Genomic DNA, 27067 nt, shown 5'->3' with positions numbered 1-27067 from the left:
GCCTCATAAGATAACCCTTGTTGTCCCTGCAGGCCCGGGTGAGGCAGATGGGGAAGAGGAACAATGGCCCGGCCCCATGCAGAGGGCGGCAGTGACTGACTCCACAGGCACTGAAGGTCCAAAGAATGTCTGGAGAGCAGCCAGAGCCGCGGACCCCCTCCCCTCCCCAAACGGCCGCCGCCTACCCCCCACCTGACCCCTCCTCATCTCCCATGGTGCCCCGGGAGAGGCGGACGACACCTTCAAAGACGGCGCCCCCTGCGTCAGACGGACAGCAAACCATCCCGAAGAGAGCATAGTTGGCACTGTGAGCTTTGGATTGACTTGGGACAGCAGGAGTACCAGGAGCGCAGAGTGTGTGGTAGATACAGCAGACACAGAGCCACCCCCATCCGCAGCCACAGAGAAGCATGGCCACGGCGAGCACCTCAGGGCAAGGCACCTTCGGCCTGGGCCGGAAGAAGAAGAACCCCGGCCTCATGGATCAGATTAGCAGCTTCTTTGGAGGAGACAAAAAGAAGAGGAGCAAGGTGAGCATCTAGCATCATCTAGCATCTGGGCAACACTCAACGTTTTGAAGGTCTTATTTGGCTATGACTGGACCTTGAAAACCATCCACAATGAATAAATACAAAAACACATACAGTCTCATTTTAAGATATTGGAAGTAGAATGCTATTGGAAGTCAGTAGGGCTAAAAAATCATGTCTGACTAACACAAATCTTATTTTAGTCCATTTATATAATTAATTATTATCAAACAGGAAGTTGTTTGGAAATACATGTGATTTTTTTGAGACATGATTTATTTATTTTTTACCCTTGACTTCCACTAAAAGAGTGGTGCAAGTGCTTTCTGGATTGATTGAAATGAGATATACTAAATAAGATAAAATTGTTGAAAAGTAGGAGCTGAACTTAAAACATTCTCATTTACAGTAACAGGCTGGGGGGGAGAGTCATACGCACTCATTCACTCACATCAAGGAGCTGCTCAGTACAGCTCCAGCCATAGCAGCTTATGTTGGGGGGTTTAATACCTTGCTAAAGGGCTTTTTGGCTGAGTTGCTGATGGAGCGCTGATGGTTCACTTCCCCTATCCAGAAACAGATTTGAATTGGAAACCTTCTCATTGCAAGACATTCAGGCAACTAGCAGCTGGCCAGTGGTTTGTATCTGTGGATTTGAGTGAGAAGTGAGGTGTTGCAGTGAAGAAAAGAAAATCACAGAAACAAAACCTCCCCTGGAAAAAGATTTAAAATATTCATTTCCTTCAGCCAAACTAGCATTCGTGTTGATTTCAGGTAAAATTATTAATTATAAGACTGGGATCAATTGTAATTTTAGTTGTTATAATTTTAGGTAATCAATTTTAAGGAGCTGCTTTAATACTGGTAGATACTGTATGTACACTGTCTGATGTCAATCACAACATGTCAACATAAAATGATCTGTTTGATGATCACAGCAATAAGAACTGCCACTCATTAATGATTTTAATCTCCACTTAAAGATCAACAAATGATCTCCAGTTATTGTTCAATTCAGATCCTTTTCAAAACTTTGAATCTGAGCTGAATTGGGAACTGAGTGTAATCCCACTCATGTCAGCACTGCTCCGTATATATGTCTACTTTGGCATATCATGATATTTTGAGTCCTCCTCCAATAGCATCCATTAATATCTTATGGGCAAGTGTAAGTCTAGGTGCAGTGCCAGCACTGTACTGTAGGGGAGTTTAGTATCTGATGTGTGCTAAGTGCTGCTGTGAAGAAGGTTGGTCCTGAAACAACCAACAAGTTGCTGTGATGGGAGGAGCCTGAAGCCATACCCACTGTCACTCAAACTCCTTTCATCAAGCCTGTTTTCTGTGTAGGCGCTTACTCTAGCAGCAGTGCAGATTCTGTCTATAGGCAAATGTTACTGCATTTTATCAGTTATATTAAGCCAGGTGTCTGTTATGCACTGAAATACAATGCGATCTCAATGGGAATGCATGGAGATAGGTCTCCATATATCTACAGTTTTCTAGTTTTAGTTTGGTTTATTTCCACTACTAAAACGTAAAGGAAAGTGATAGAAAATACACAGTGATGGGGGGGAAAGAGAGTCTTTCTCTTTCATTACTGGCAGACTACAACATGTGAATGGACACTGCTTTGGTGGCAGAGATGGTTAGATGTGTGAGATTGTAAGTGGAAGGCTGGGTTTGTGGGTTAGCTGGTATTTCACCCACACTGAGTGCTGTGATGATGTTGGAGAGTCAGCCTTTTCCAATATTGTATATTTTAGCTGCAGACACTCTGACCACTCCTATTTGCCGGACCCAGAACTCACCGGCTAAGAAACATCTGAGGGGCTTACTGACTGACTGACTGACTGACTGACTGACTCCCCATTGTTGAAACACACATGCGCGGCAAGCCTAGTTAAACCGGACCGCTGTTGCTCAACACTCTTGCATGCATGTTTCAACAATGGGGAGTCAGCCAGTCAGTCAGTCAGTCAGTCAGTCAGTCAGTCAACCACTGAGACATTTCTTGGCAGGCCTGTTCTGGGTGCTGCCTAGGCTTGCCTAGTCTTGTTTTTCATAATCATCATGTTTTCAAATATATATACCGTATACTATAAATCTGGCTGCAGTTATGGAAATTGCCCGCTCTGCGGGCTCCCAAAATCGTGAATGACAGATAGACAAACAGACAGACAGACAGACAGACAGACACCGCCCACCCACCTATAGGTGCCATCGTGCAACTGTGCGCCATCGGCTCATACTACATCACAGTTGCTCGAGTGACATCACTGATGACATCACAACTGCCTGAGTGACATCACAGTTGAGCAAACACAGTTGCTCGAATGACATCAATGATGACATCAGCAGCTATCTTTACCTTTACATCATCTGTGATGTTGTTAGTTCTTATTTGTAGGCTACTTTTATTTTGTTTCTTTCTCTGGGACTTTAGTGTTGATACCTTAAAAAAAGGGCATTTGGGACCAAGCATGAATAATTAAAAAAAAAAGGCTGACTCAGAGTGACTGGCTTGATAAGATGAGTAGGAGGACTAGATAGCAGTTCTAGATAGCATTTGCTATCACAAATATTCCAGTAGGCTACATGAATATTTATCAATACTTTAAAGCTATACTGCACATGAGGGACTAAAATCCTGATTTCATTATGCACAGTACATGACATTTATTATTATTCTGCATGGTGTCATAGCATCCTGTGCAAATGTTCAGTTGGCTGACCTGTGTTGACCCTTGCAGGGGTCATTCCGGGGTCACCTATCCACCTCACCCCAGCAGTCCTCCTCCCGCCGCCGGGCCAACGAAAACGCTGTGGTGCATTTCTTCAGGAGCATCGTAAGTGTGTTGGATTAGGTTCAAATCCTCAGAATCATCAGGTGTGATGTTGTGGAGATAATATGCATGTCTTTACAACTGTGTATTTAACTTAAACCTTGGACATTAAGTCACTTTTGTCATACATGTCATACATGTCCAAACTCATACATATGAGCTTTTTATACTCTGTGTAAACTTTCAAGGTTATGGAACTTGATTTTGATGTATTACTCGGAAACTGTCCCGAGTTGCATCAGATAGAATAGAGAGAATATAGATCTGGCGTAAGGGTTAGGAAACCTTCAAGGTTATGGACTCGTGGACTCGGTTGATTTTGATGTGTTACTCTCAAACTGCCATGAGTTGCATCAATCAGAATGGAGGGTATGCATGTGATGTCACGGAGGCAGAAGTCACTGTGGGGTCACGCCCACTGAGTCACAGCAAGACTGAGCTTGAATGCAGTAATCAGCCCCTAGATAACTGACACCTGCTGCTCGGGGAGGAATTTGACACTCATTTTGACACTCGTTCCCGATTGAGGGGGCGTGTTCCAGTGGGTGTGCATAGCCTCTATAGAAAATAGATTTGGCAGAAGTTGCTGCAGTGTTTTCTTTTGATTTATTTTGGGGGTAACTTTGGGGATCATTTCACACACAGCAGCCTAAACGGTTTTGCTCGGGCTCCCTCGCTGATTACAGCACTGCATAACCAACTCGTTTATACACCGATAAAGGAAATGCAAAACTAAACAAGTTGGATGTCATTCAAGTTTGTTGATATTATTTCATGCCCTGTGCAATGGATCACACTGTTGTTGTTGCTTGGTGTTTCATCAGGTATCATCTCCTAAGTCTCCTAAGTCCAGGGTGAGTGTCATTTATCACATTATTTGTTTTGCCAATCCCTCCAGAGTTGCGCGTCGTTGAAGTGATCATCACCTTTAGCTTTGATCAATCTGACCTCTGAATGATTTCTTTTATTAGGTGACACATGTGATTTTGTACAGTACTAACGCTTTCCATCATAATTACCACTGCCAGCTTTCAACAGCTGAAGTTTTGTATTATAACCAGGGATATAGTGAAGCGTAAACCTAAATGCATAGTTCAGGGGTTTTCAAAGTCTGAGACTGTGGGCAACCTCCCAGGACAAATCTTGGAAAAAGGCTCGCTCAATTCCTAAATGCCTATGGGATCATAATTATATTATTTTATCCCATAGATAGACCCTCAACAATTGAGCCACACTATCCTGATATTGCTGTTTGACATACCAGACTACAAAAAATACATTAAGAAATACTGGTCTGTTTGAAGGCATTTATTTGTTTCTGACTCTGGGAAAGTGGAAAAAACAGTAAAACTCCTCAAAACTACTGTATCTCTGAACTATCTCTTTAACCAAATCACACACATTTAAGATATTCTATGTAATCTCCTTTTGATAATATAATATTTTTTCACTTCCATTCACTGAGCCTCCCCTGAAGTTGCTTGGAGCCCCCCAGGGAAGGCGCGCCTCCCACTTTGAAAACCCTTGGCATAGTTTACCTCATAGCAAGTTAGGCCTGATTGGACTGCTGTAAGTTTCATTTTGTAGAGTTTTTTTTTTAGATAATGACCAACCGGAGGTCAAAGTTTACCCACCTTTTTATTAACCACTACATCCCTGATGATAATTCCGACTAATGCCTATAAATGACAGATTCTCAGATGTGTGGTAGCTACATTTTCAATTGGCAAAGAGGTGGATGCCGGTACTGCAGTTCACTCTCCCACTGAGGCATCATGTCATGTCATCTCATCACCCCACTGTCTGTTTCTCTTTCATGTCCAGTGGAGGGATGTCTTGGGTTTGGTACGTCACACAATCTTCCTTCTCAGATTGAACAGAACCCCTGTGCTCACTGCTCTGTGTGTAACCACCACAGTACAATGATCCCCCCCCCGTCTCCAGAGAGCCCGTTTTCAATGCGTCGGCGCCTCTATCTGCACCTGTTACCTAAACTGTATAGCAGGGATACTCAACTTGTTTTGCTCAGGGGCCACTTTTGCAAAATGACAGGAGACCAGGGGCCAGTTAATAAACAAATATACATTTTTCTGTAGCAGATTGTAGGTTTTTAGGGTGTCAGCCGGAGTTTAGTCTCACAATTTTGTGCACACAGGATAGTTAGTTAAGTTAAGTTAAGTTAAGTTAGTTAAGTACATATACTGTAAGTGCCTGGGCGGCGAGCAGGCAGCCATATTTGACAATTTAGCTGGAGCTCAGTCAAACTTTATTTAACATTAGTTTTCAATTGTGAATTAGAAAATGGTCGGGGGGCCACTCTGCACCCTGTCGCGGCGGGCCGCATCTGGCCCCCGGGCCGCAAGTTGAGTATCACTGCTGTATAGTCTCCTTTCTCTGTCTGTGTCTTTGTGGTGTCACCGCTTTTACATCTTTTCTATCTGAGCCAGTGGAATCCCATTCAAACATATTAGCAGAGAGGCCAAACTTATCCTCCATCAAATCAGTTTCATTCACTGACAGATTGATTGAATGGTTAATTCATTCATTCATTCATTCATTCATATAAACCAAGTTTTCTTACTCTGTCATCAAGTCATCAGATCATAACAGAAACAGTCAATCAATTTATTATATTTCAATCCCCCCCCCCCCCCCCCCCCTCTGCTTCAACTCAGAGCGACTCGCTGCTTCTGGATGACTTTGAAACGGCTCAACTTTTTATGAACCACAGCCGGTAAAGATTTTCCCTCAGGAACTCTCGGCCTGCCTCACACTCATTATCCTCCTCCTCTTCTTCTCTCTCTCTCTCTCTCTCTCTCTCTCGCCTCTTCATCTCTCCCTCCCACTGTGCCAGCTGATGACTCACTAATCCATCTGTTTTGGTGTCCCTCCTCCTCCTCCTCGGTGTCTTCTTCGTTTGTCCAGGGAGCAGGCTCGTTCTGCTGTTTTGGCACTGGACCAGCTCCGAGGTCCATGTCATCATGTCCTGTGTGTGTGTGTGTCGGTCACATCAGTGTGTGAACTACAGCATGTGTTTGTAATCCATTCTCTTTCCCCTAAAGGTTTGCTGTTACCTGAATCTGGTTCCTTTCGTGTCTCCATATTTCCATCCTTTCCGGTGTCATTCATGTGTCCCTCTTCTCACAATAACAGATCACAGAATAGACTCGGCTGTTTCTCTCGCTGCTGTCGCGGAGAAACCACACACCTGCAATTGTGTTGTTTGTATTGAATTGGCCTGAAATGAACGTTAGGTTAGGTTGTGTGGTCACATGAGCAAATTCCATGACCCATAGACCTTTGAAACCTGTTAAAAAACAACACACTGATATCATCAGTACATTCAGCTCAGTTCAATTCACTGTTATCATCCACCATGGAAATTCAGCTAGCAGCAAGACACGATACAAACTCAGTGACAAAACACAGATACAATACAAAAAGGTCGATCCCAGTGCAATGTAATAGAATTAATAAAAGGGATATTTGTGCAAAATATGCATAGAGTGCAAGAGACAAAATAGGCATTTTCCCACTTCATTCCTGAAAAACGTACTTTTTTGTAGGTGTGTGTTTTTTGTGCGACAACAGCAATACTTTTCTTTTCTGATTGGTATTCTGAGCACAGTGTAACAAAGCATTTAAAATAAATTAGCCTATACGCTGCTTAGCATTTTGTTAGTCTATGAACTCTGTGATCATGGTCTTGGGTCACCTTTGCAAAAAGCACAGAACAGACCATCGTTGCAGATGTAATCGGACCTTCTGGTTAAAGGTTATTTCATACAAAGCAACAGCAGAGCCTGGTTTCAGGTGCAGCCTCTCCTCCACCTGTGCTCATAAAGCATCTTGTTGTAGGCCTCGTCGCCACGTGTTGAGAGCACCAAGTCGCCCCTCAGACGACGCAGAGACCAAAGCACACTGTCCAGACTCTTCAACCTGGTGAGCTCCCCTGACCTTTGACTCCTCCTTCCTTCCCACAAGAAACAAAAGTCTCTTTTCACCTGTAAACAATTGCGGACCTGACATACAATATTGTCTCTTATCTGTGTTTGCCTGAATGCAACAGTGATGCTCTCATCAGAGATCAGTGAGTAGCATTGTGTGTGCAGTAGTCATAACTATAACGATTCATTCATTTCAGTTCATATAGTCTTCATTCATCTTGTTTACTATTGGTGATACAGCATCAACATGCTTTTACAGCAACCCATCATCCTAATAATTAACAAGCTTATGTGCACCATTAGCGGTATTAGCACACTGCGTAACACCACATATAAACCGAAACCTTCAATTCTCTCATTCACATATACATTGATATTGTATCATTTCCATTCCGTGCATGTTGTCTACCTCGACTCTCTTGTCTCGAGGCTTCCCCTTCAGTGAGGATGACCTTCCCGAATCCCAATAAATGTGAAGTATTTGACAATCACGGCCAAATTATTTCGATGGAAATCGTAGAGACTTGTGACATAGTTTTCACTCAAATCCAGATTGCTGCCTGTCAGAGGCCATCATTGGGTGGTGATACACATGATGAATGAGTGTTTTGGTCAGTCACCCTGCTCATCCTCCTGCTCCTCACTCGTCTCTCTCTCCAGGGAGAAACCAAGTCCCGTCCCCCCCCTAAACGCTGGAGCACCATCTTCTAAGCTCTCCGCCGAGGACCAGACCACAGATCATCCAACACAGATGGGAGACGAGGACGAGGGGGGAGAGAAGAGATCTGCAAGTGGCGGACTCACAACCTCAAGAAACGTTAACCCACTAACACACTCCTATATACTATAAATCTCCTATATTTTGAGGCAGTGAAAAATATCCAGTCTGCTGGGATGTAGGCGGTGACCGAGGGGGGAGAACATTACATGCACATGCCAATATACTCGCCATTACAGTTGTCTTTTAATCCTAATTCTGAGGATGCCTTCTCTCTATAGAGCTTTGTCGTGTAGCTGTTTGAGAGATTTAGTCATGCTATAGCAAAACTCTACTGTAAAATCGAGTTCTCACCTCGCCCATTCCAGTATCTTGGTCTGATGGTGCTAGTGTCTGCTGTTCAAGTGTTTGTTTTTTCTATTTGTTTCCTGTTGTCTGCATTTTGTACATGAATGATGCTTTATAAGCACTGCCTTTTTTTTGGAAACGCTACTCACAAACCCCACAACTTTGTGTCGTTCCGTGTCGGCATCTGTGTGAAATCGAGAGTGTTTGTTGATGTTGTTGTTGTTGTTGTTGTTGTGTGTGAGTGACAAGTATGTTGCAAAGAAATGCATTTGAAAATAGAACTGGAACAAAACCTATATGTTAAGTATAGACTCTAATATTGTTTTACTTATTATTAATGAACATGTATAGATGCTATTAAGTCTATCAACTGAATGAAATAAAAAGCCCTTTCTAAGTGCACTTAGTATTATATAATTGGGGGGGGAGTGAGTCCTAAATACGACTGGTCTGTTTTCTTATCTATGCATTGCATCTATCTCTTATTGCAACTGATCTGTTTGCATGTTAAATTGTGTTAGTTTGAAGTTGTAATGTCATTTACGTTTTATTTTGAAAATGGTAAACAAATGGGTTTGTTTTATCCGATGGTCAGATGGTAAGTTGATCAAAGTGGGAGTGGCTAGGTGGCATCAGGAGTTCGGTACTGAAGGACAGCAAATTTGTCAGTCTTATTTTGTGCATAATTAATTATATTGCCACTCTGGTTTGTACATGGTCTGTGTGTGTAGGCCTACTGTATGTTCACTGTAGTTTAGTCAATAAAAGAATGATTATTATTAAGGTGTTTTTCTGCAGTGCTGATGTGGTGGTGCTATAGGGATAGGAACTGATACTTTGAAAACTGAGTGTTGTGTTTCCTCATAAATGTAAAACTCGTCCGGCCTAACTTGAAATAAACACCTTTTGTCTTCTCTTAGAAGAGTTGTTACGTGTTTTTAAAGTCTGGCAGAATGATATATTTTGGCCATAAATTCTTATTTTGATGGCTTTTTGAAGCTGACCACACTGATAGCATGTGAATGCAGAGAATAGTAATCTACAATAAACTTGCAGTTCTAAGATTGCCAATCTTACAAGAAGACACCAATAATAATAATGCCTGCAATTGTTGAAGTCACAGTGTCCAGACAGTTTAGAAGAGATGAGATCTCAGGTTAGAGTGGAATGTCTCTTATTATTCTCTTCATAAACCTCCTCATCCAGAACATTGTACCTTCTCTAACAACCCTATCTGCCACATAGCAAAACGCTATTTTTAAATACATAATCAAACTTCAATATTAACTGAGCAAAGATGACATTTGCTCACATTTATTCAAATCATTTTCCCTGTCAGGCCTCAACAAATATTTTCACACTAAATGTGCACTCTGATGTTTATGACTATGGAGAAGCTCCTGGACACTGCAGCTGTCATCATTAGACTCCCAGGTCTATCCAGCAGCAGAATAACGAAAGAGGGAGAAACAGAAAACACATTATCTGCCTCCTCCAACCATGACTCCATCGCTGAGAAAACGTCCACTTAGCCTTGGCATATCCCCCTAAGGGCCAATCATACTACAGTATATCTCCAAACAATAATCCCAATATCAGTCTTACACAGACGGATGGAAAAGGTTTTCAGCAGTTCTCCCACTAAGTCACGATGCTGTAGGCCCCACTTTGCCCTACATGGAAGTGAACAATAAACATGGCCGGGTGAGTCCTGCTCATTAGATTCCCCCTGTCACTACTTAAGAGTGGGAAAAACAACGTTCACATCATTAGAAATACTGCTGAGACAGAACTTTTCAAGGACAACCCGACCCTAAACCCACATTTAGCACGGCCGCCGGCGCCGGCCCAGCATGCATTGCTCCTCAGATAATTGGCCCCTTCGGCTCAAAATCCACAGTCAAAGAGAGGTAATGGGCAATGATCCTATATGGGTGACACATGTTAGTATGCAGATAAAGGGCTAATACTCTGAGCCTTTATCTAGATCAGTGGTTCTCAACCTGTGGTACGGGTACCACTGGTGGTAGGCGGGGCTCCCTCTCTCACACTTTATGGTGGTAATGTCCAGTGTTGGGCAAGTTACTTTCAAAATGTAATATACTACATATTACTAGTTACTCTCATTTTAAAGTAATAAGTTACTTTACAATATTACTGTCTGTGTAGAGTAGCTTGTTACTTATTACACTACTTTTGCTGCATTACTTTCCTCAAAATAACAGCAGCAGCAGAATGACATCGCCGCCCCGGAACCATCCTGAAAAATAATTTCAACCCTTTTGAAGTCAGTGTAAACAATCCAAAATTCAAAATGTTATTTTCCTTTGTTATTGTCATCTATAGTGGTTATTTGTATAAAAACACAGTTTGATTAGGAAATGATTGTATCTTTTTTAAATATGTGCTTTGATTTAATAAAATGTAACTTGAGTTACTTGACAAAGTAACTACTAAAAGTAATATTACATGTAATGTTACTTTTGTAATGAGTTATCCCCAACACTGGTAATGTCTGAGGTGGTACTTGGTGTAAAGAGGTTGAGAATCACTGATCTAGATGGTTCCAAAACTTTTTTTCTGGGGACCCACTTTTTAAAAATGAAAAACCATCGTGACCCAATTATTCACAACAGGCCTTGTATATAAATTGCGAGAAGACTAAGAGCAAATTTGTTGATTAAATGAACGTTCCTTATATTATCTTGAATAGGTTAATCAGTTATTTCAAATACTTTATATGAATGAGACCAAATAAATGCATTTAGGCAGTTACACAGGCTGTCTTTTTTTAATTTGCTCTCAGTAGTAAAACGATATACACATTTTAAATAAAAGACTGTGGAAGGAATTCTGCTAATTGATTTGGGGAACCAAATAGCATCTCCTGAGACCCACCTGTGGGTCCCGGCCCAGTCTTTGGGAAACACTGATCTAGATGGTTCTTTTTGACTCCGTTATATGATTACAGGCCCAAAATTTCCGCCATAGAAAAATATGGATTAAAGTAGGCGCTATATATATATATTAGTACTGTATGATTGGAATGATAGATTAAAACCTCAAAAGGAAAATTCCTTCGTTGAGCGATACTAGCTCTTACCTAGACTGATCTTTTCAACACAAACCTTTATGTCCTTCACAACAAGACTTCTAGACCAGTGGTTCTCAAACTTTTTCATGTGAAGGACCCCTAAACTGACACAAATTAGACCACGTACCCCTATTTGATAATATTTTGTCCCACAGTGTTCCCCATTTGAAAAGATTTTTACTTTTAGATGTTTTATTACAAGAAGTATATTATACCCATGGCCAAAATAGTCATACATTCTGTAATTGTGTAACTTATGGATGGAATTAGTGACTGAAAGTAAATTATTCTTTTTTTACTCGGACCACAATTTGAGAACCACTGTTCAAGACAATTCAAGTATTCTTTGAACCCACCCTAAATATCCAACATCTGCTGTGTAATGTCTCGATTCGTATGCTTAAATACTGTACCTAATAAGAGACCTTTGTTCCTTGCTATGCCTTATTGTACAGTTGCTCTTTGATCGCTACATCCTCATATTTCCCTTTGAAGTGGAAATCTATATCGGCATTTCCCCTGAAAGTGGCTGAATACATCAAAACAGGTCATTATCTCTCTGCACCCTTCAGACCTACTGGGGCGTTTACAGTCGGCGGTCTTCAAATGCGTTGAAGACCTTTTGCACAATTAAAACGGTTTCTGGAAATATCAATGAACATGATCCTGCAGTGTGGAGCAACAGAGACCTCTTGTGGCACATCAAAGTTCTGCAAAGCAACAATTCTAGAATGAAACCACACCGTTCTGGAATGAATCCGAACAGTCAGAACGGCTTTTATTATGACCATATCAAGATTTCTTTCTCCCTGTATAACGTGAAGAGACACCAATATGGCACTATTTTTTTGGGGTCATACTCACATTTGTTTTTCTAATGCAGGACAAGTGGATGGTCATTTCAAATAATTTATGTGCAAAATGCAACTTCACTTTAGACCCAATAAGTACATTCACAACACTGCTCCTTTTTAGATGTACAGTCGACAGCATCACTTACACAGCAGCCCAAACGGGCCTACATGACACTGCACAAAATAAACAAAGGTTCACATGAAACAAGAAATATGATTGTTCCTTTTTTCAAAAATGCTCGTGACATTCAAAAATACTAATAATAAAGTGAATAAAGCAAGAAAAAGGTTCAAAATTGTATGGCTGTTTACAAAAAAAGTATGCATTGATTTGTCTGCAGACAATTGAAGCTTTCAGTTACTGTACAACGTTATGTACTCGTGCACATACAAAGTAAGCGCTGTAAAAACCTCTGCGTCGCACAAAGTCGCCGATTTCAGGTAAACCTCTCGCTCGCCTCCTGTTTAAAAACATGGCTGTTCAGATTTCGGGACTGAGTTCTCAGCTCGTCCACGATCCCAGACACGCTCCCCAACAAAGCCCCCATCCCATCTTCCATCTCCCCGTGAAAATCCACTTCCTCCACTTTCACCTGCCCCCCCGCGGTGAGAAAGGCCTCCCCTTCGTCAAAGCCGTAACCGTAGGCGTCGCCCACATCGGCCGCCGCCGCCCCCGCCGCGCTCACGTTGTTACCGTTGGTGGAGGAGCTGGCGGCGAGTCTCTCGCATCGCGCCTGGTGCCGCAGGAAGCTGTCCCTCCAGATGATCTTCTTGCCGCACAGGCCGCACTCGTAGGGCCGCAGCCCTCCGTGGGTCTTCAGGTGCTTGGTCAGGTGGTGCTTCATCTTGAAGGACTTGGTGCAAACGGGACAGCCGAAGGGCCGCAGGTTGAGGTGCTGCATCTTGACGTGGCGGTCTCGCATGCTCTTCAGCGTGTAGGCTTTGCCGCAGTGGCAGAAGTGCACCTTGCCCGTGTAGGGGGCGCCGGCGAGCAAGAGCGAGGACGAGGACGATGGGGTCGGGGGCGAAGAGGAGGGGGGCGGGAAGGCGGCGGCGGCGGCAGGGGACGGGGACACGTGGCGGCTGGAGGTGGGCGTTAAGGAACCCGACTGTCCCGTGTTGGCGGAGGGCCAGGTGACCTCGGAGCCCCCCGCTGTCAAGTTACCGCCGTCGGGAGAGGCGGGCACTAACGGCCTCTGGGAAACCTGTCCTGTGCCGTCTTCGATCTCGTCATAGGTGTCTCCGCCAAAGGTCCCTTCTGTGAAACGTTCAAAGTCCACATCCCCCCCACCCTCCGCGTCATCGTCCTTTCTGTAGCCACCGCCACCCGCTCCTTCCTGCGGCCTCGGCTCTTGTTGAGACCAGGGACTCGCCTGCCACTGCAGCCGGGTTGAAGGCGCGGGAGCCGGGCAGGAGGGACCGGGAACTCCCTCGTTTGGTTGACAGGCGTGGACTGCGGGCCCACCTGAGGAGGGACCACCGCCTCCCAAGACCCTCTGCTCTTTCTCCTTGGCCCCCTCTGCACTCGCTTTCCCCGCCGCCTGGAGCGCTTCTTCACTCTCATTTGCACCCGGGTGGAAAGCTCCTGGAGAAAGGTGACACACAAACCCAAGAAGGTCAATTCAAACGGATGTTCCATCAAAATATGCAAGTGAGAAAACACAGAAGGGAGAACATGTGTGGCTAAAAATGGAACATCAGACACACTGTGGGAGATTATGTCATGAATTCAACACATTACTTTGCTTTTGTTATTAACGAATCAATGAAAAAATGACAGACAGACAGACAGACAGACAGACATATACTGTGTAGGGCAGTGGTTCCCAAACTTTTTTGGCTTCAGTACCCCCTTTCCCTCATTTCTGAATCCCCCTTTACCCGACTACAACATTTTGCTTAGAAAACTGCAAGAGAAAACTACAAGAGAAAACTACAGCATATGATGCAATGAATGAATGATATTATGATAATAACCCACCTTTTGAAGAATATAACATTACAAAATAACAAACGGCGTAAACGTTACAATTAGTGCCTACTGAGCAGAATCCTTTTGTTTCATTTCATTTTCATTAGTTATTCTTACATTTTTCCCTTTCTCCCCAAGTATTTCCCTGTAGTAGGTATAGTAGCGTATACTGTATGTTTACAGTGAAATGAGGCAGGTATTTCAAATTCTTACCATAGTGTGCCACCATTTGTGGTAACCCTCCCTTCTTCTCCACCACCTCCTCTCCTATTCCTTCATCTGCCTCAATCCCTCTCTTCTCAGCTCTCCTCTTCTCCTGAGTCTCATGGCTCTCCGCGGCCTCTCTGCTCCTATCAAGCAGCCTCTCAGAGCTCGCAGGTGCTCCCCGCTGTTGAGATCTGACCTTCTGCCTTAATGCCTCGCCACCTGGGAACCCCCCGTGATGCCGGCTGTTGGGGCCGGGCCCGTCATGACCACCGTGGCTAGCTTTGGCGTGGCTGGATACCCACGCCTCTTCACAGCTGGAGTAATCGCTCTCCACGTAGCCGCCGGGGAGCGAGTCCAGTTGAGAGTCCGCCGAGTGCTGGGCTGACGAGGGCCTCGGACGGCCCCATCTAGGAAACTGCTGCGGCCTCCTCCACGTGGCCAAGGGGGGCAGGGCGTCGGGCCTCCTCTCCTTCCTTCGCCCCTCCCTCTCCACGTACAAGCAGTCGGTGCTGCTGGGGGACTGCTGTCGAGAGGACGTGCCGGGGTGAGCCGCGGCAGCAGCAGCCGCCTCCACCGGGGCGCTTTCCGCCGAGGGCCGGGGCCGCTTCAGGATCTCGGTACACTTGTCCACAATGTGCCACATCTGGAGGAAACTGGCCACGGTGACGTAGTTGACGATGTCGTCGTGCACAATGCTCAGCTGGCCCGTGTAGGCAGAACTCAGGACACTCTCAAAGGCCACCGGGTCCATAACTGAAGGCAGGGACACAGTTGTAACGTTCTTCAATAACACCTGTTGAGCGATGAGAACAAAGCAGATTTGAACATCTGGACAGAATGAAAGAACCGCATCAACTCAGATGGTAGACTTGTAAAGTTATTTTTTCGTAACGTTTCAAACCACATCACATGATCATGTTAGTGTCCATATTGCAGACCGAAATAACCTGGCTTACCTGGTCATGGAAGTAAGGCGAGCAGGCGGCGAGCACACAGCGGTGGGCCCTGAACACCTGACCTTGCACCTGGATGGAGAGGTCGCACAGCCGGCCCTCCTCCCGCTGGCGGTTCAGGTTGTCCAGAACAGCTGCACGAGCACCGGGGAAACACACCTGGACGATCAAACCAGGTGGAGCGGAAGAAGCACTGCAGGTCTGATCCATGATCACACAGATCTATGTAGGAAAGATGAAGTTGTTAAAAAGTGCAAAACTATATATTTGCTTTTTTTCCTGGATAAGGAGGATTACTCTAAACACACCTGTCCTTTGCACGTTTGTACAGTATGTGTGACTGTCTATTGCTTTCTGTGCAATGCTGTGAACTTTCCATGTGAAGCAAGCAGATGACCAGCTGGCTGGTACTTGCTTTCACCTGATGATCAATAGCATCTAGCTAACATTAGCCATCTTTGACATGACATTCCAACTCGCCCCATCATTGAACGTTATCGTTATAAAGAATAACGTTATCATAATATGTTACCATTGACGCTTGGTTCTTGCCTATGAAAACATAGCAATGTCCTTATATGGCACTGCTCGACTATTTTTTGGGCACGCTAGCATTGGAAGTTACCCAGCAAACTAGCGTTTAGCTTCTAGCTAACATTAGCACATACGCGTCCTCAATCCCAACAGTCATAACGTAGCTTAGTGGTTAGCCTTAGTTACTTTACCTTTGTTATGTCGGTACGTCGAGCTTTTTTACTGTAATGTGCAACGTTGTTGGCTACTTGCAGTTTAGCATTATTATTATTTGGGACGACAATATACGCTGGCTCGTGTAAACAAGGCAAGCTAGCAAAGGCTACAGCTTGCCCATACTAGAGGCGTTGCTAATGCTAGCTGGTCGACACTAGCTACACAGCATCAGCATCTCTTCACCAGCTACATGAGTGGGTGTTTGGTGTGGAAGTGTTAAATAAATGGCATTACAGCTGTCTCATAGGCCTGCTATATTATTCAGGAATAGCATTAAAATAAACTGCATCTGTGTGTTCATGTGCACACATTCGAGTCATTATTATCATGTATATGACCAACTTCAATTCTCAAAAACATGCCATCAAATGTGATCAGTGATCACCCCGCCCCTCTGGAGTTCAGTTAAAGGGGCAGTTCACGCAATCATGTCTATATCGGTGCGTTAAAAGCTCTTTCTTTTAAGTGCTTGTTGACGTCAGGGTACTGGGCCCCCAGTTCGCGCTTTCCACTCAGTCAGCCTAATGTGATAGATACTGGCAGAGAACAACAGCTCATCAGACCAGACGGGAGGCCAGCGCTGCACCGGAGCCCGTCCGTCCATCCTCTTTTACCGCAGTGCATCTGCAGAGAGAGAGGCTGTGATCTGACAGAGGTGCTGCCTGCTGCGGGACGGAGGAGGGGAGGGAGCTGCCTCTGTCTGTCGCACATCAAGGGCATATTCACTAGACGGACGACAGGATGTCAACGTTTTTATCCTCGGTGTTTTGGGGCTGATTTCAAACCTTCACGGGGCCTGTGTGTGTACGCTCACACGCAGTTTGATCTGCGATGCCAGCACGGCCGAAGCATCTCTTCTACGAGCCCGGTGTCATTAGATAGACGACATTAATCTTTCCACATTCTGCTGATGGCATCGTAAAGAATTGCTCGATCAGAGGAGAGAGGAGAGGAGCGATTCTTTTATCTCCAACCGCCGAAGACACGACGCACCTCGAGGAAAGGAGGCCTTTAATTCAGGACAGTAGGCTTTTAATTCATTTAATTTATTGACCAATGAACATTATATCTGGACCATTAGATTGGTTAAATATTGGTAGCGTATAAACGGTAGTCCATTAGCGCATGCAATTAATTATGTATGCAGTAGCATGCGAGTTAGCTAATGCATACTTTCAGTAAGGCGTGTGTTGGAATGTTGCACATGACGATTATCTAAACACATTTTTAAATCTATAATAAACCTTGTGCGCCCTTGCTGTCCGTGTAACGTGCCAATATAAAAAGAGACCAATTTGATATGGTCTGTATAGCGCATGCGGCCCCGGGCATCTCTGATGATTGCTCCGTGCATTTGATATTTCGGACCTCAGGGAAATAGATAATCGCATCTCAGGGCGGAGATCTGGGAACACTGTGGTGACCAGATACTCGGATTAGTTCATATGCGACGTTCTAATTAAAAGCAGAAACCGCTTGGATGTTTTGTTCCAGTGGAGATAGATCGGAAGGCTGTGTCAAAGGAATGGTAAGCAGAGCACTATAGGCAATACACTGTAAACAAGAAGAAACTGTTGCTGGCTTGAGCCAAAGAGCTGAGGCACTATCTACCAGTATCAGTGGTTGATAGGAGTCTTTATCACATACAAATTTAGGGGTATAAGGGAATTCCATATATAGATATTTTAATTTTACATAATATATTTTGCACTTTAATTTGGCTTCACGACTTGTAATTACTGATTGCTTGACCTAGGCTACATACATACATACATACATACATGGTACTAGCTTGCACTTTACTGGTCTATGGTGTCTTGCATAAGAAACGGTCTTCCTAAAAACAAAAAGAAACCCTTTGCAAATATAAATTTTATTCTTGGAGACTTGGACGAAAAAGGACGAGAAACTAGGTTTGTTTACTTTTTAAAGTCTCTGAAGCATCTGTTGGGACTTCACAAAAGGACACAAAAGGAGTCTCACACGTCACACCGCAGAGTTTGTGGTAAATTTAGTAATTTTTGAGGCTCATCGTCCCACAAACCAGCCCCGCGAACATCTGGTGACATGGCACCTGTACACCTGCTGTTCCTTGCCCTGCTGTGCACCCTTTTCGGTGAGTCGAGGCGATTCTCGGATCGATCCTATTAACCAAGAGACCTGCTGGAAAATATCAATTCTCATAAGTGTCTCTTTCTCTCTCTCTCTCTCTCTCTCTCTCTCTCTCTCTCTCTCTCTCTGTCTGTGAACAGTGTCCAGGTGCCACGGGGCCTGCGCAGAAGTGGACTCGGACACGGAGGCGGTGGCGGGCAAGGGCTTCAAACTGGGCTGCATCTCCTGCAAGATGAGGAGCGAGGTGGATGCCACTGCCACCATCGACTGGTACTTCAGGGCCAAAGGAGAGGCTGACTTTGCTAAGGTGTGCTGCTGCTTGTACCCTGACGCCCGCACAAAACATAGCTGACACAACACACTGTGACGTCAAGGGAGAGAACAGTGCTTCTTCAAGGAGTTTAGGGCTGTGCACGTGTCCTCAAACACAAACCCATCCTACATCACATTTTCCCTGAACACACCACATGTACTTGTATATTATGCATTGCACGCACATACTCTCCAGTGCACACCTGGGATGGGACGATCTGCTCACCTCACGATACGACTCGACACGTGACCTGAGGTTCACAAATCAATACAACCACAATACGATGTACTGTAATCAATCAAAGTTCAATACAGTGGAATCCGCTTATAGTGAGCAACCACTTATATTGATCGAAAAGCTTGGTTCCGAATCATTCCTATACACACAGTGGTGTAGTCTACCTTTTTTCAGAGGGTATACTGACTCTGACTCTGACCCCCCCCCCCCCCCTTCCTCTTAACCGGAAGTGGGTGTGGTTTCGGCCGGAAGTGGACATAGATTCGACCCATTTTTGTTGTTGTTCCTCCCCAAATTTACATTCTAGCTTCCGAACTGAGCTTTGGATCAGTGTTTTTGATCACAAGAGTAAACTGTTTACAGAGCAGAAACAGATTTTTTTTTTAATTAATTAAATTCAGTCAATCAATGAACACATCACATGCAGTATTTTTTTAAGCAAAATGCATCAACTCCCCCCCACACACAAAGTCAAACCAAACCACAATGTTAATTATGTGGTTCGAGCTGACATCAAAAATGAGTTTTTTCTTATTTTAGATCACATCCCTGGGTATTCAGTGCACCTATATAATAATGTATGCAAAAAAAATCACAAAAATCTAGACGTGATCATGGTCTCGCCTTCTTTAACACAGCACAGCAAAAAGTCCAGGTGTGCCGTGGGATTTTGTGACAACCAGGCGTTAAATTGAGAGAGCTATAGATTTAGTATGAAACAACATACAATTATGTCACTATTCTAACTGATTAACCTCGGAAAAGTACCTGCAGAAGGTTAAAAAACACTTACAAAAGAATCACATTCAATCCTATGACCCCCCCCCCCCCCGCGCTGTACAGATGAATGGACTATTCCTTCTTGCGCAGTTGAGCCTGCATGGGCAGCGCGTGAAGCCAGATCAGTCCCAAGCATTGGGTCCCGAGTGGAGAGTGAGAGGACAGACACACACGTTCATAAGGAAGCATTAACTACTACAGGTAGCGTGGTGCAATTCAACACATCAAATTATTAACAAAAGTCCGCGCTTTGTAACACACACAGGGTGAATTTTATGAATGGAAAGTGAAAACGATACGTATCATAGCGCATTTCCCAGTGGGCATACGCAAATCTGAGTCATTTCGCATTGTGCATACGGCATATACCTGCGTATCACGTAGACAACACCACTGTATACACATGCTGTTTAAATAATTTGCTTATAGTGAAAAATACTCCGCCTGACAACAATAAAACTGCAGTAATTTTTATTTTTTATTTTTACTTACAAATTGCCAAAAATGAGCCAACGAGATACAGCAGCGATACTCGGTGCATGTCTGTCTCTATATGGAGAGATTGCGGCATCTCTTTCTGTGGAGAGATGGCGGCGTTTCAGAGGCCATGTTCAGACTAGGAGGCCAAATCCGATTTGTGAAATTTAGTGACCTATTAATGATTCTATCCAGATTGGTTTTATGAGTCTGGACCATCGACCTATGGACACTCCATGTCTGACTTGTGTCACTTGTCCCAAACCACATATGGAGGTAGTTTCCAATCTGATTTCGACTGATGTGACTTCAGTGTGGACGCGCTGATCACCCAAATTAGATTTGAGAGTGTCTTTTGCAGGGGGCGGGGACTTGAAGAGCAGAGAGCAGACATGCAAACAGTGCCAGAAACATACTGTACATGTTGGTACTCATTGTATCTGGACACACAAATCCGACTTTAACACTTGCCCAAATCAGATTTGTGGAAGTGTGGACACACTCCCAAATCAGATTTGGGAAACCAATCAAGATAATGATGATTAATGACTTTAGCAGCAAATCGGATTTGCCTGTAATGGGAACATGGCCTCTGTCTACGCGAGTCCGCTGTGTTTGAAACAGCTGGAGGCCTAAACTTACTGTATGGATTTTTAAAGTCAATAACATTGCTTTACTTTATACATACTGTATTCATGTCATACATATACAAATGTCAATTAGATGGAAATCTGCATGAGAAATAAAGAAAAAGAAAAAAATCTGTTACAATGATCATCTGCTTATAGTGATCAATTTGACCCGTCCCAAGGTGATCACTATAAGAGGAGTGCACTGTAACAACAAAGTCTGACTGACTGAATTATGTTGATTTCTGAGGCACAAATCTTCCTAGCGATGATATATTGGCCTGCTAGAATGTAAACAACAATATAAAAACACAATTTCAAAGTGCAAATAAGATCATAATTTAAATTGAGAGCTTGTGGGATTGGGATGGGCAAAAAGCTGTCTTTGTGATTACTACAGCACAATAAAATAGAGCTGATGCCGCGATTCATTCTCCTGCCCCACGATATTATTTATTATTGTATTGCAATATATTGAATTTCAATATATTGTCTCATCCCTATTGAATTGCAGTATATTGTCCCATCCCTGGTGCGCACACAAGCAGCGCTCTCTCACTCACACTCACACACACACACACACACACACACACACGCGCGCGTGCACGCACTCATGCAATCCTCTCACATGATATGGCCCAGTGCTGAGGTCAACGTAAGGTTCACGTAGAATCAATCCTGACATTTTAGACGTCAGAGATCACAGATAGAGCTGTGGGAGTGGACGGACGGAGAGAGAGAGAGCGTGAGAGAGAGAGAGAGAGTGAGAGAGAGAGAGAGAGAGAGAGTGCACACAGCTGTGTTGACCTTGCACAGGAGGAGTCTCTCTCTTCACCACTGAAGTGCATCCCGTCATAATGGCATGCATGTTTCAACACAGTGCCGTCCAATACAAATACGTATGTAAAGAGTTTTGAGTTTCATTGCAAAACCAGACTGAAAAAAACCCCAGTGGTACCAGATCTGACAAAAAGACTGATGGCATCAAAGTAAATCCTATTGTTTTTGAATGTGACTCGCAATGCCTTTTGTTGTGTTTGTCCTTATTGTGGGTGCACAGTAGGGTTGTCAAAAGTATCGATACTATCGAAAAGTGTCAATACAAAAAATTTGAAACGGATACAATACTCATTTGCAACAGGTATCGATCGATAAGTATCAATACTAAAAATTTGAAACGGATACAACACTCATTTGCAACAATACTGTAGAAGTAAATAGCCATAAAACATGCTGTGGTAACAGTATGAGACGTTTGTCAACAAAATATCCACATGTTTGAGGATTTGATAAGGTGGCTTTTTGAGATTTTGGTGTTAATTCTTCTCAGAGTTGATACTGCACGGAACAGTCTGGGAGGGGGGGGGGGGGGGTGCCAGCACTCAGAATGTCCTTTTAGTCTTTTTAATGAATCTGGGTCAGACACACAACAACACAACATACTTGTTTCAGCGAGCAGCCTTCATCAGTAGACAGAATGAAACCTCTTCATATGGCGATGAGAACAGATCATCTCCCATGCATACACACACATACCATGTATGTGTGCGTCTGTCACCTGGTTTTTAAATGTGACCTGTATCCGGATAAGTTATCTGGATAAGGAAAAAGGCACCTTAATGCAAGGTGTAAAATGCATCATGATCAGGATGTGATCAGATCTTCCTGACCACATCTGGAGGTAGTCTGGCTCACATTGTGTTCAGATCCCTTTCAGCCCATTTCCACCTGGTTTTTAAATGCGACCTGTATCCGCATAACTTATCGGGGGGGGGGGTCTATCTTAGCATCATGTTTTTGGGCGTAAGGCAAATAACGAGAGCTGATATAGTCTTACGTACAGCCGCCTTATTGTGCATAACCCTGCTGTCCACGTGCCACCAGATATACAACTACGACGAGTACGGCCCCAGCATTAAAGACGAACGCTTTGAGGACCGCTTGGACTGGAACGGGAGCAAGAGGAGCCACGACATCCAAGATGCCTCCATCTATCTCTTCAACGTCACCTTCAACGACTCGGGCACCTACCGCTGCTACTTCAACCGCATCCTCAGCTACGAGTACTACGAGTACCAGACGACCGTCAGCAAGGTCGTGCACCTCAAGGTGGTGGCTAAAGGTACGGCGGAGTCGGCTGCGCTGCACCACACCTAAGCGTTTAGTCTGCGATAGACCCTTTTCACGGGGGCCATTTTGTGTCGAAGAGGCAGAATAAACAAGCACAGGGGCACACAGGTGCAAGCAAAACACTAAGGAGGGTTTCCAAATTCCAACCATGGAAGTTGGAAACCCTCATTAGTGTTTTGCTTGCACCTGTGTTTACCCTGCCTTTTTGACACAAAATGGCCCCCGTGAGAAGGGTCTATTAGGACCGCCCAATGCAGCAGGAGTGGAGATTGACTGCAGCTAAGTGAGATCCCCACCCTTGCAATCATTTGCTCTTACAAAGTGACTGCTGGCATCCAAGGAAAGCACTTTATGGCTTCCCAGGAAGTATTTGATGGACGGAGATGTCCATTAGTCTGTCGATTATTTTCTCGATTGATCGATTAGTTTGGTCTATAATATGTCAGAAAATTGTGAAAAATGTCTATTAGTGTTTCCAAAAGACCAATATGACGTCCTCAAATGTCTTCTCTTGTCCTCAACCCACAGATGAGCTGTCATAGAGGAGTAAAGAAACCAGACATAACATAAGCTCGAATCAGAGTATTTTGATTTGTTTTCTTAAAAAATTACTTAAACCGATTGAGTATCAAAATAGTTGACAACTAATCACCCAACACAAGCACATCATTTTCACAATACGATATTTTGGCACAGTAAAAAAAAAAATCAATCAATAACTGATTTAAGAAAGATATTTAGGTCCTGCATTCACAAAACGATGCAGGTAGCACATCTGGATGACATCTGGATGACATCTATTCAACTATGGAAGTTCCAAGTCATCTTAAGAGCTTAATTACTACAAGGATAGAATCATCTGTTTTTGAGATACTGTGCTGATGAGATTGAGCTTTGTTCCTTCAGACGGTTCTCAAGAGAATCCTCGAGCGCAGCTGCTTCCTGTGCGCTCTAACCCTGTTTAAAGTATGTTCATGCCATTTGCACTATGGGCAGTGAATACGCCACTGTCTGTGGCGTGTCTTACTGCTGTATTGCTTGTTGCCTCTTGTTTTTATTTATATATCTTTTATTTTTCGCACTATGTTGTAACGGAGCCTACGGCACAAGAATTTCACACGTGATACTTGTACTACGGAGTGACAATAAAAATCTTGAATCTTGAATCTTCACACAAAACAAACGCATCCTTTGTTTTTTTTGGGCCTCCTGTTTAGAGGACGAGTGGCGCTGAAATGCCAAAAATGCCAAACTGATTCGTTGCTTTCTGCTCTACACCCCGCCCCGCCCTGCCCCGCCCTGCCCCGCCCCTCTCTGCACAGCCACCAGAGGAACAGCCTCCATCGTGTCTGAGGTGATGATGTATGTGGCCATCATCGGCCTCCAGCTCTGGCTCCTCATAGAGATGATCTACTGCTACAGGAAAATCTCCGCAGCGGGAGAGGAGGCGATACGAGAAGCCGCGTAAATATTCATTCCATACGGTTATATACATCTAGGCTGTTGTTGTGTGGAAACCTTGTAACTCTAGTTTGGGTGATTTTATTTGAACTTCCATTGAAAATTCGACCACGTTAGATTTTTTTTTAATGTGTGTCGGTCAAGCTAAAGACAAGGCTGTATTTCTTAGTTCTTGAAAAGCTGACTTTTTAGAGATGCAAGGTTTTTAACCAACAGCAACAAAACATTTTAAAAAGTATGTACAGTATGTGTTGTCAAGCTTGGAACAACACACATCTGTGCTACTCTTCAACACAACGTACGTCATGTTGTGTCGGTATGTGTTTTTATGAAGGTATTAGGGCTGGCCGATATATGGTTGAAATCAATAATCACGATAATCATAAGGATTTTTCTCTATATCAATATATATATCACGATATAGTTGCATGCAACATCACATTCAGTAATCAAATGAATGTTCATCTCATTGAACCAAATGGCAATGTTAGGTTGTGGTGTCAAACTAAAGCGAAATATTCAAATAATATTCCAACCATACTTCATTTTATGGGAGATTTTAAGTCAAATTTGCTTGACATCACCAATTCAGACAGCATTCCACTGATTCCACTGAAAGATGATAAACGATAATATTGAATTAATCGCCCAGCCCTGTACTGTAACATACTGTATAATCGTGTTGGAAACTAACCCCCGAACTAGACATACAGATGTTTCAAATTGTTTTGAAGAGAAAGTGTAGATTTCCCCTGCATGCTGCCTCTGTATTGTCATGTCTTTGTGTTGAATGCCTACTATAATTTAAACTGTGTTGACGTTCTCATTATCTCCCTTGGGTGTTGCCTCCTTGTCCCTCCTCTTCTTCACCCCCCTGTCCTCTTAACCCGTCTTATTTTGAAGCTCGTCACTGTTTCCATTGTGTTTGGTGTGTTGTCACTTGTGCTGTCTCTGTGTCTAACCTCTCATGCTCCCTCCTTCTACCTGTCTGTCTGTCTGTCATGTTTTCATCCTGTCATCCTCCTCCCTAGTCAAAACCAAAACCTCCCTCCTCCTGTAAGTCAAAAAGGAGTAAAAAAACGTCCCTCCTGTAAGTCAAAAAGGAATAAAGAATCGTTGGTTGTCTCACAGCTATACCTTTCTTTGTTTTTACATTATGCCACGATCATAATAGCATGTCGCTGTGTTAAGGTCAGCATTTCAGATGTCTGATAACTCCTCTGTTGTTTCTTTCTCCTTCCAGAAATGCGGAATACTTAGCGATAGCCTCGGAAAGTAAAGATAACTGTGCAGGAGTGCAGGTTGGAGAATAGCCCAGGTATGTTGATGACGATGTCTTTGGTGGCAATGCATATTAAGAGTTTCATTTCACAAGGAGGAAAGTACCGCCTCCTCCAACAAAATGATTGCTATCACAAACACAAAAGAAATTATGCTACTTTTGAAAGTAGGTCAAATATGTCCTGACTGTTGACATATTTACATACTAGATTAGCAACATTTTAGATGATGTACATTATATTATCATTTATTGGATACTGTATCATCATTTATTGGATACTGTTCTTTTTCCCAATGGAATCAATACATTTTGGAATGCTCTCTTCATAAGCATACTGTATCGAATTGATATTGTCTCTTAAGTGATTTCTCATGTATTATACTTGAGTTTCTGTTAGTAAATATTGTGTTTCGAACAGTGATTTTTGAAATTGTGGATCTGCCAGGGGGGACTTTGCTAATTAAAAATGCAATTATATATATATATCTATATATATATGTACATCATAGCCTACATGTGTAGAAATATAATCCTTCTACATCAAAATCATATTTGCCATGCCCATCTTTCTAATTGCCCGCCAGTCAAAGCATCATCACATTCATTGTCATTGTGGACCTGCTAACAGGCCGCACCACAACATTGCTGTTGCTGTGCTCTGGAGATTTGCCCCTGCCTGGTGGTGTGGGTAATAATCTGGAACAATGCTTATAATGGAAAACAGAAATATTGAATATAAATACATTTTAAATTTGATTTGAATGTAATTATTAGGTTATTACATTAGTAAAAGTAATGAAATATATTCAGAAGTTGTATGGATGTGATTTTTGACATTTGCAATAATATTGTCAATGGGTTGTTAGTTTTGTACCATTTGCTAGCGCGCATTTTCCAATACTTATAATACTTTTTCCCACCCTGGTGTGTAAGCATTTGTAAATTTAGCATTAAAAATCCATGGTTTTGGTTCTTGGTTGAGCTAGTCAGTAAAATAAGTGTAAAGAATTTTTAAAATGTGTTCACTGCATGTTGTGTCAAGAAATGGGTTAATGGTTTAACGGCTAGCCCACACAGACTGATGTGCTGTGTTAAGACTTTTGAAAATGTGACTACAGAATGCTAAGAGGGTGCTAGCAATCGTACAAAACTGTAAAGACATCTTGTAATAGGGGGGGCCCTCGGCAGGCCCGTAGCTACCATTGAGGACACCGAGGTCATGACCTCGGTATTTTCCACACCAAAAAAAAAAAAAAAAATAGCCCCGGTCCCCATATCTATTAATCTGTCATTGATGTTTTAATGCGACAGTTGATCGGAAATGCAACAATTTGCTTCCTCTCTGTGTGCTATAGAAGGAAGAGAGATAACTCACAACATTCAGATTTTGCATTGAGGCTAGATTGGGGCTAGACTTTGGGGACAGTTCT

The 27067-nt window shown here is 43.3% G+C and overlaps 3 protein-coding genes across 4 annotated transcripts; 2 read left to right on the top strand and 1 right to left on the bottom strand.

The window, feature by feature from the left end:
• The first annotated feature begins 280 nt into the window (after positions 1–280).
• Positions 281–9281, top strand: mbpa (myelin basic protein a). 2 transcript variants are annotated; one of them, XM_083646343.1, is made up of 6 exons: positions 281–530; positions 3281–3376; positions 4198–4227; positions 5198–5218; positions 7232–7315; positions 7981–9281. In XM_083646343.1, the coding sequence occupies exons 1-6, from the start codon at positions 411–413 to the stop codon at positions 8029–8031; spliced, it is 402 nt and encodes a 133-aa protein (XP_083502469.1). In that variant the 5' UTR covers positions 281–410; the 3' UTR covers positions 8032–9281. The 2 variants fall into 2 exon arrangements, with proteins under 2 accessions (XP_083502469.1, XP_083502470.1); XM_083646344.1 differs by lacking the exon at positions 5198–5218.
• Positions 9282–12323: 3042 nt separating this feature from the next.
• zbtb22a (zinc finger and BTB domain containing 22a) lies at positions 12324–16302 on the bottom strand. The gene is made up of 4 exons (XM_083646300.1): positions 16192–16302; positions 15470–15688; positions 14520–15306; positions 12324–13919 (listed from the first exon to the last, which is right to left on the bottom strand). Exons 2-4 carry the CDS (start codon positions 15674–15676, stop codon positions 12772–12774), a joined length of 2142 nt encoding a protein of 713 aa, XP_083502426.1. The 5' UTR covers positions 15677–15688; positions 16192–16302; the 3' UTR covers positions 12324–12771.
• Positions 16303–18283: 1981 nt separating this feature from the next.
• Positions 18284–25668, top strand: scn1bb (sodium channel, voltage-gated, type I, beta b; the record flags this gene model as incomplete). The annotated part of the gene is made up of 5 exons (XM_083645719.1): positions 18284–18332; positions 18469–18635; positions 22649–22886; positions 24217–24358; positions 25599–25668. The coding sequence occupies 5 exons, from the start codon at positions 18284–18286 to the stop codon at positions 25666–25668; spliced, it is 666 nt and encodes a 221-aa protein (XP_083501845.1).
• Positions 25669–27067: the final 1399 nt, after the last annotated feature.

The sequence above is a fragment of the Poromitra crassiceps genome (genome assembly GCF_964638095.1).
Source record: "Poromitra crassiceps genome assembly, chromosome: 11".
In the NCBI taxonomy this organism is placed as follows: domain Eukaryota; kingdom Metazoa; phylum Chordata; class Actinopteri; order Beryciformes; family Melamphaidae; genus Poromitra; species Poromitra crassiceps.
This window is presented reverse-complemented; position numbering and strand designations above follow the sequence as displayed.

Coding starts and splice junctions, on each gene's coding strand:
- mbpa (XM_083646343.1), top strand. CDS start 411: ATGGCCACGGCGAGCACCTCAGGGCAAGGCACCTTCGGCCTGGGCCGG. Junction 531..3,280: donor ACAAAAAGAAGAGGAGCAAG/GTGAGCATCTAG, acceptor TGACCCTTGCAG/GGGTCATTCCGGGGTCACCT. Junction 5,219..7,231: donor GGAGGGATGTCTTGGGTTTG/GTACGTCACACA, acceptor ATCTTGTTGTAG/GCCTCGTCGCCACGTGTTGA.
- zbtb22a (XM_083646300.1), bottom strand. CDS start 15,676: ATGGATCAGACCTGCAGTGCTTCTTCCGCTCCACCTGGTTTGATCGTC. Junction 15,307..15,469: donor CGCCTTACTTCCATGACCAG/GTAAGCCAGGTT, acceptor ATCGCTCAACAG/GTGTTATTGAAGAACGTTAC. Junction 13,920..14,519: donor ACAAATGGTGGCACACTATG/GTAAGAATTTGA, acceptor ACCTTTCTCCAG/GAGCTTTCCACCCGGGTGCA.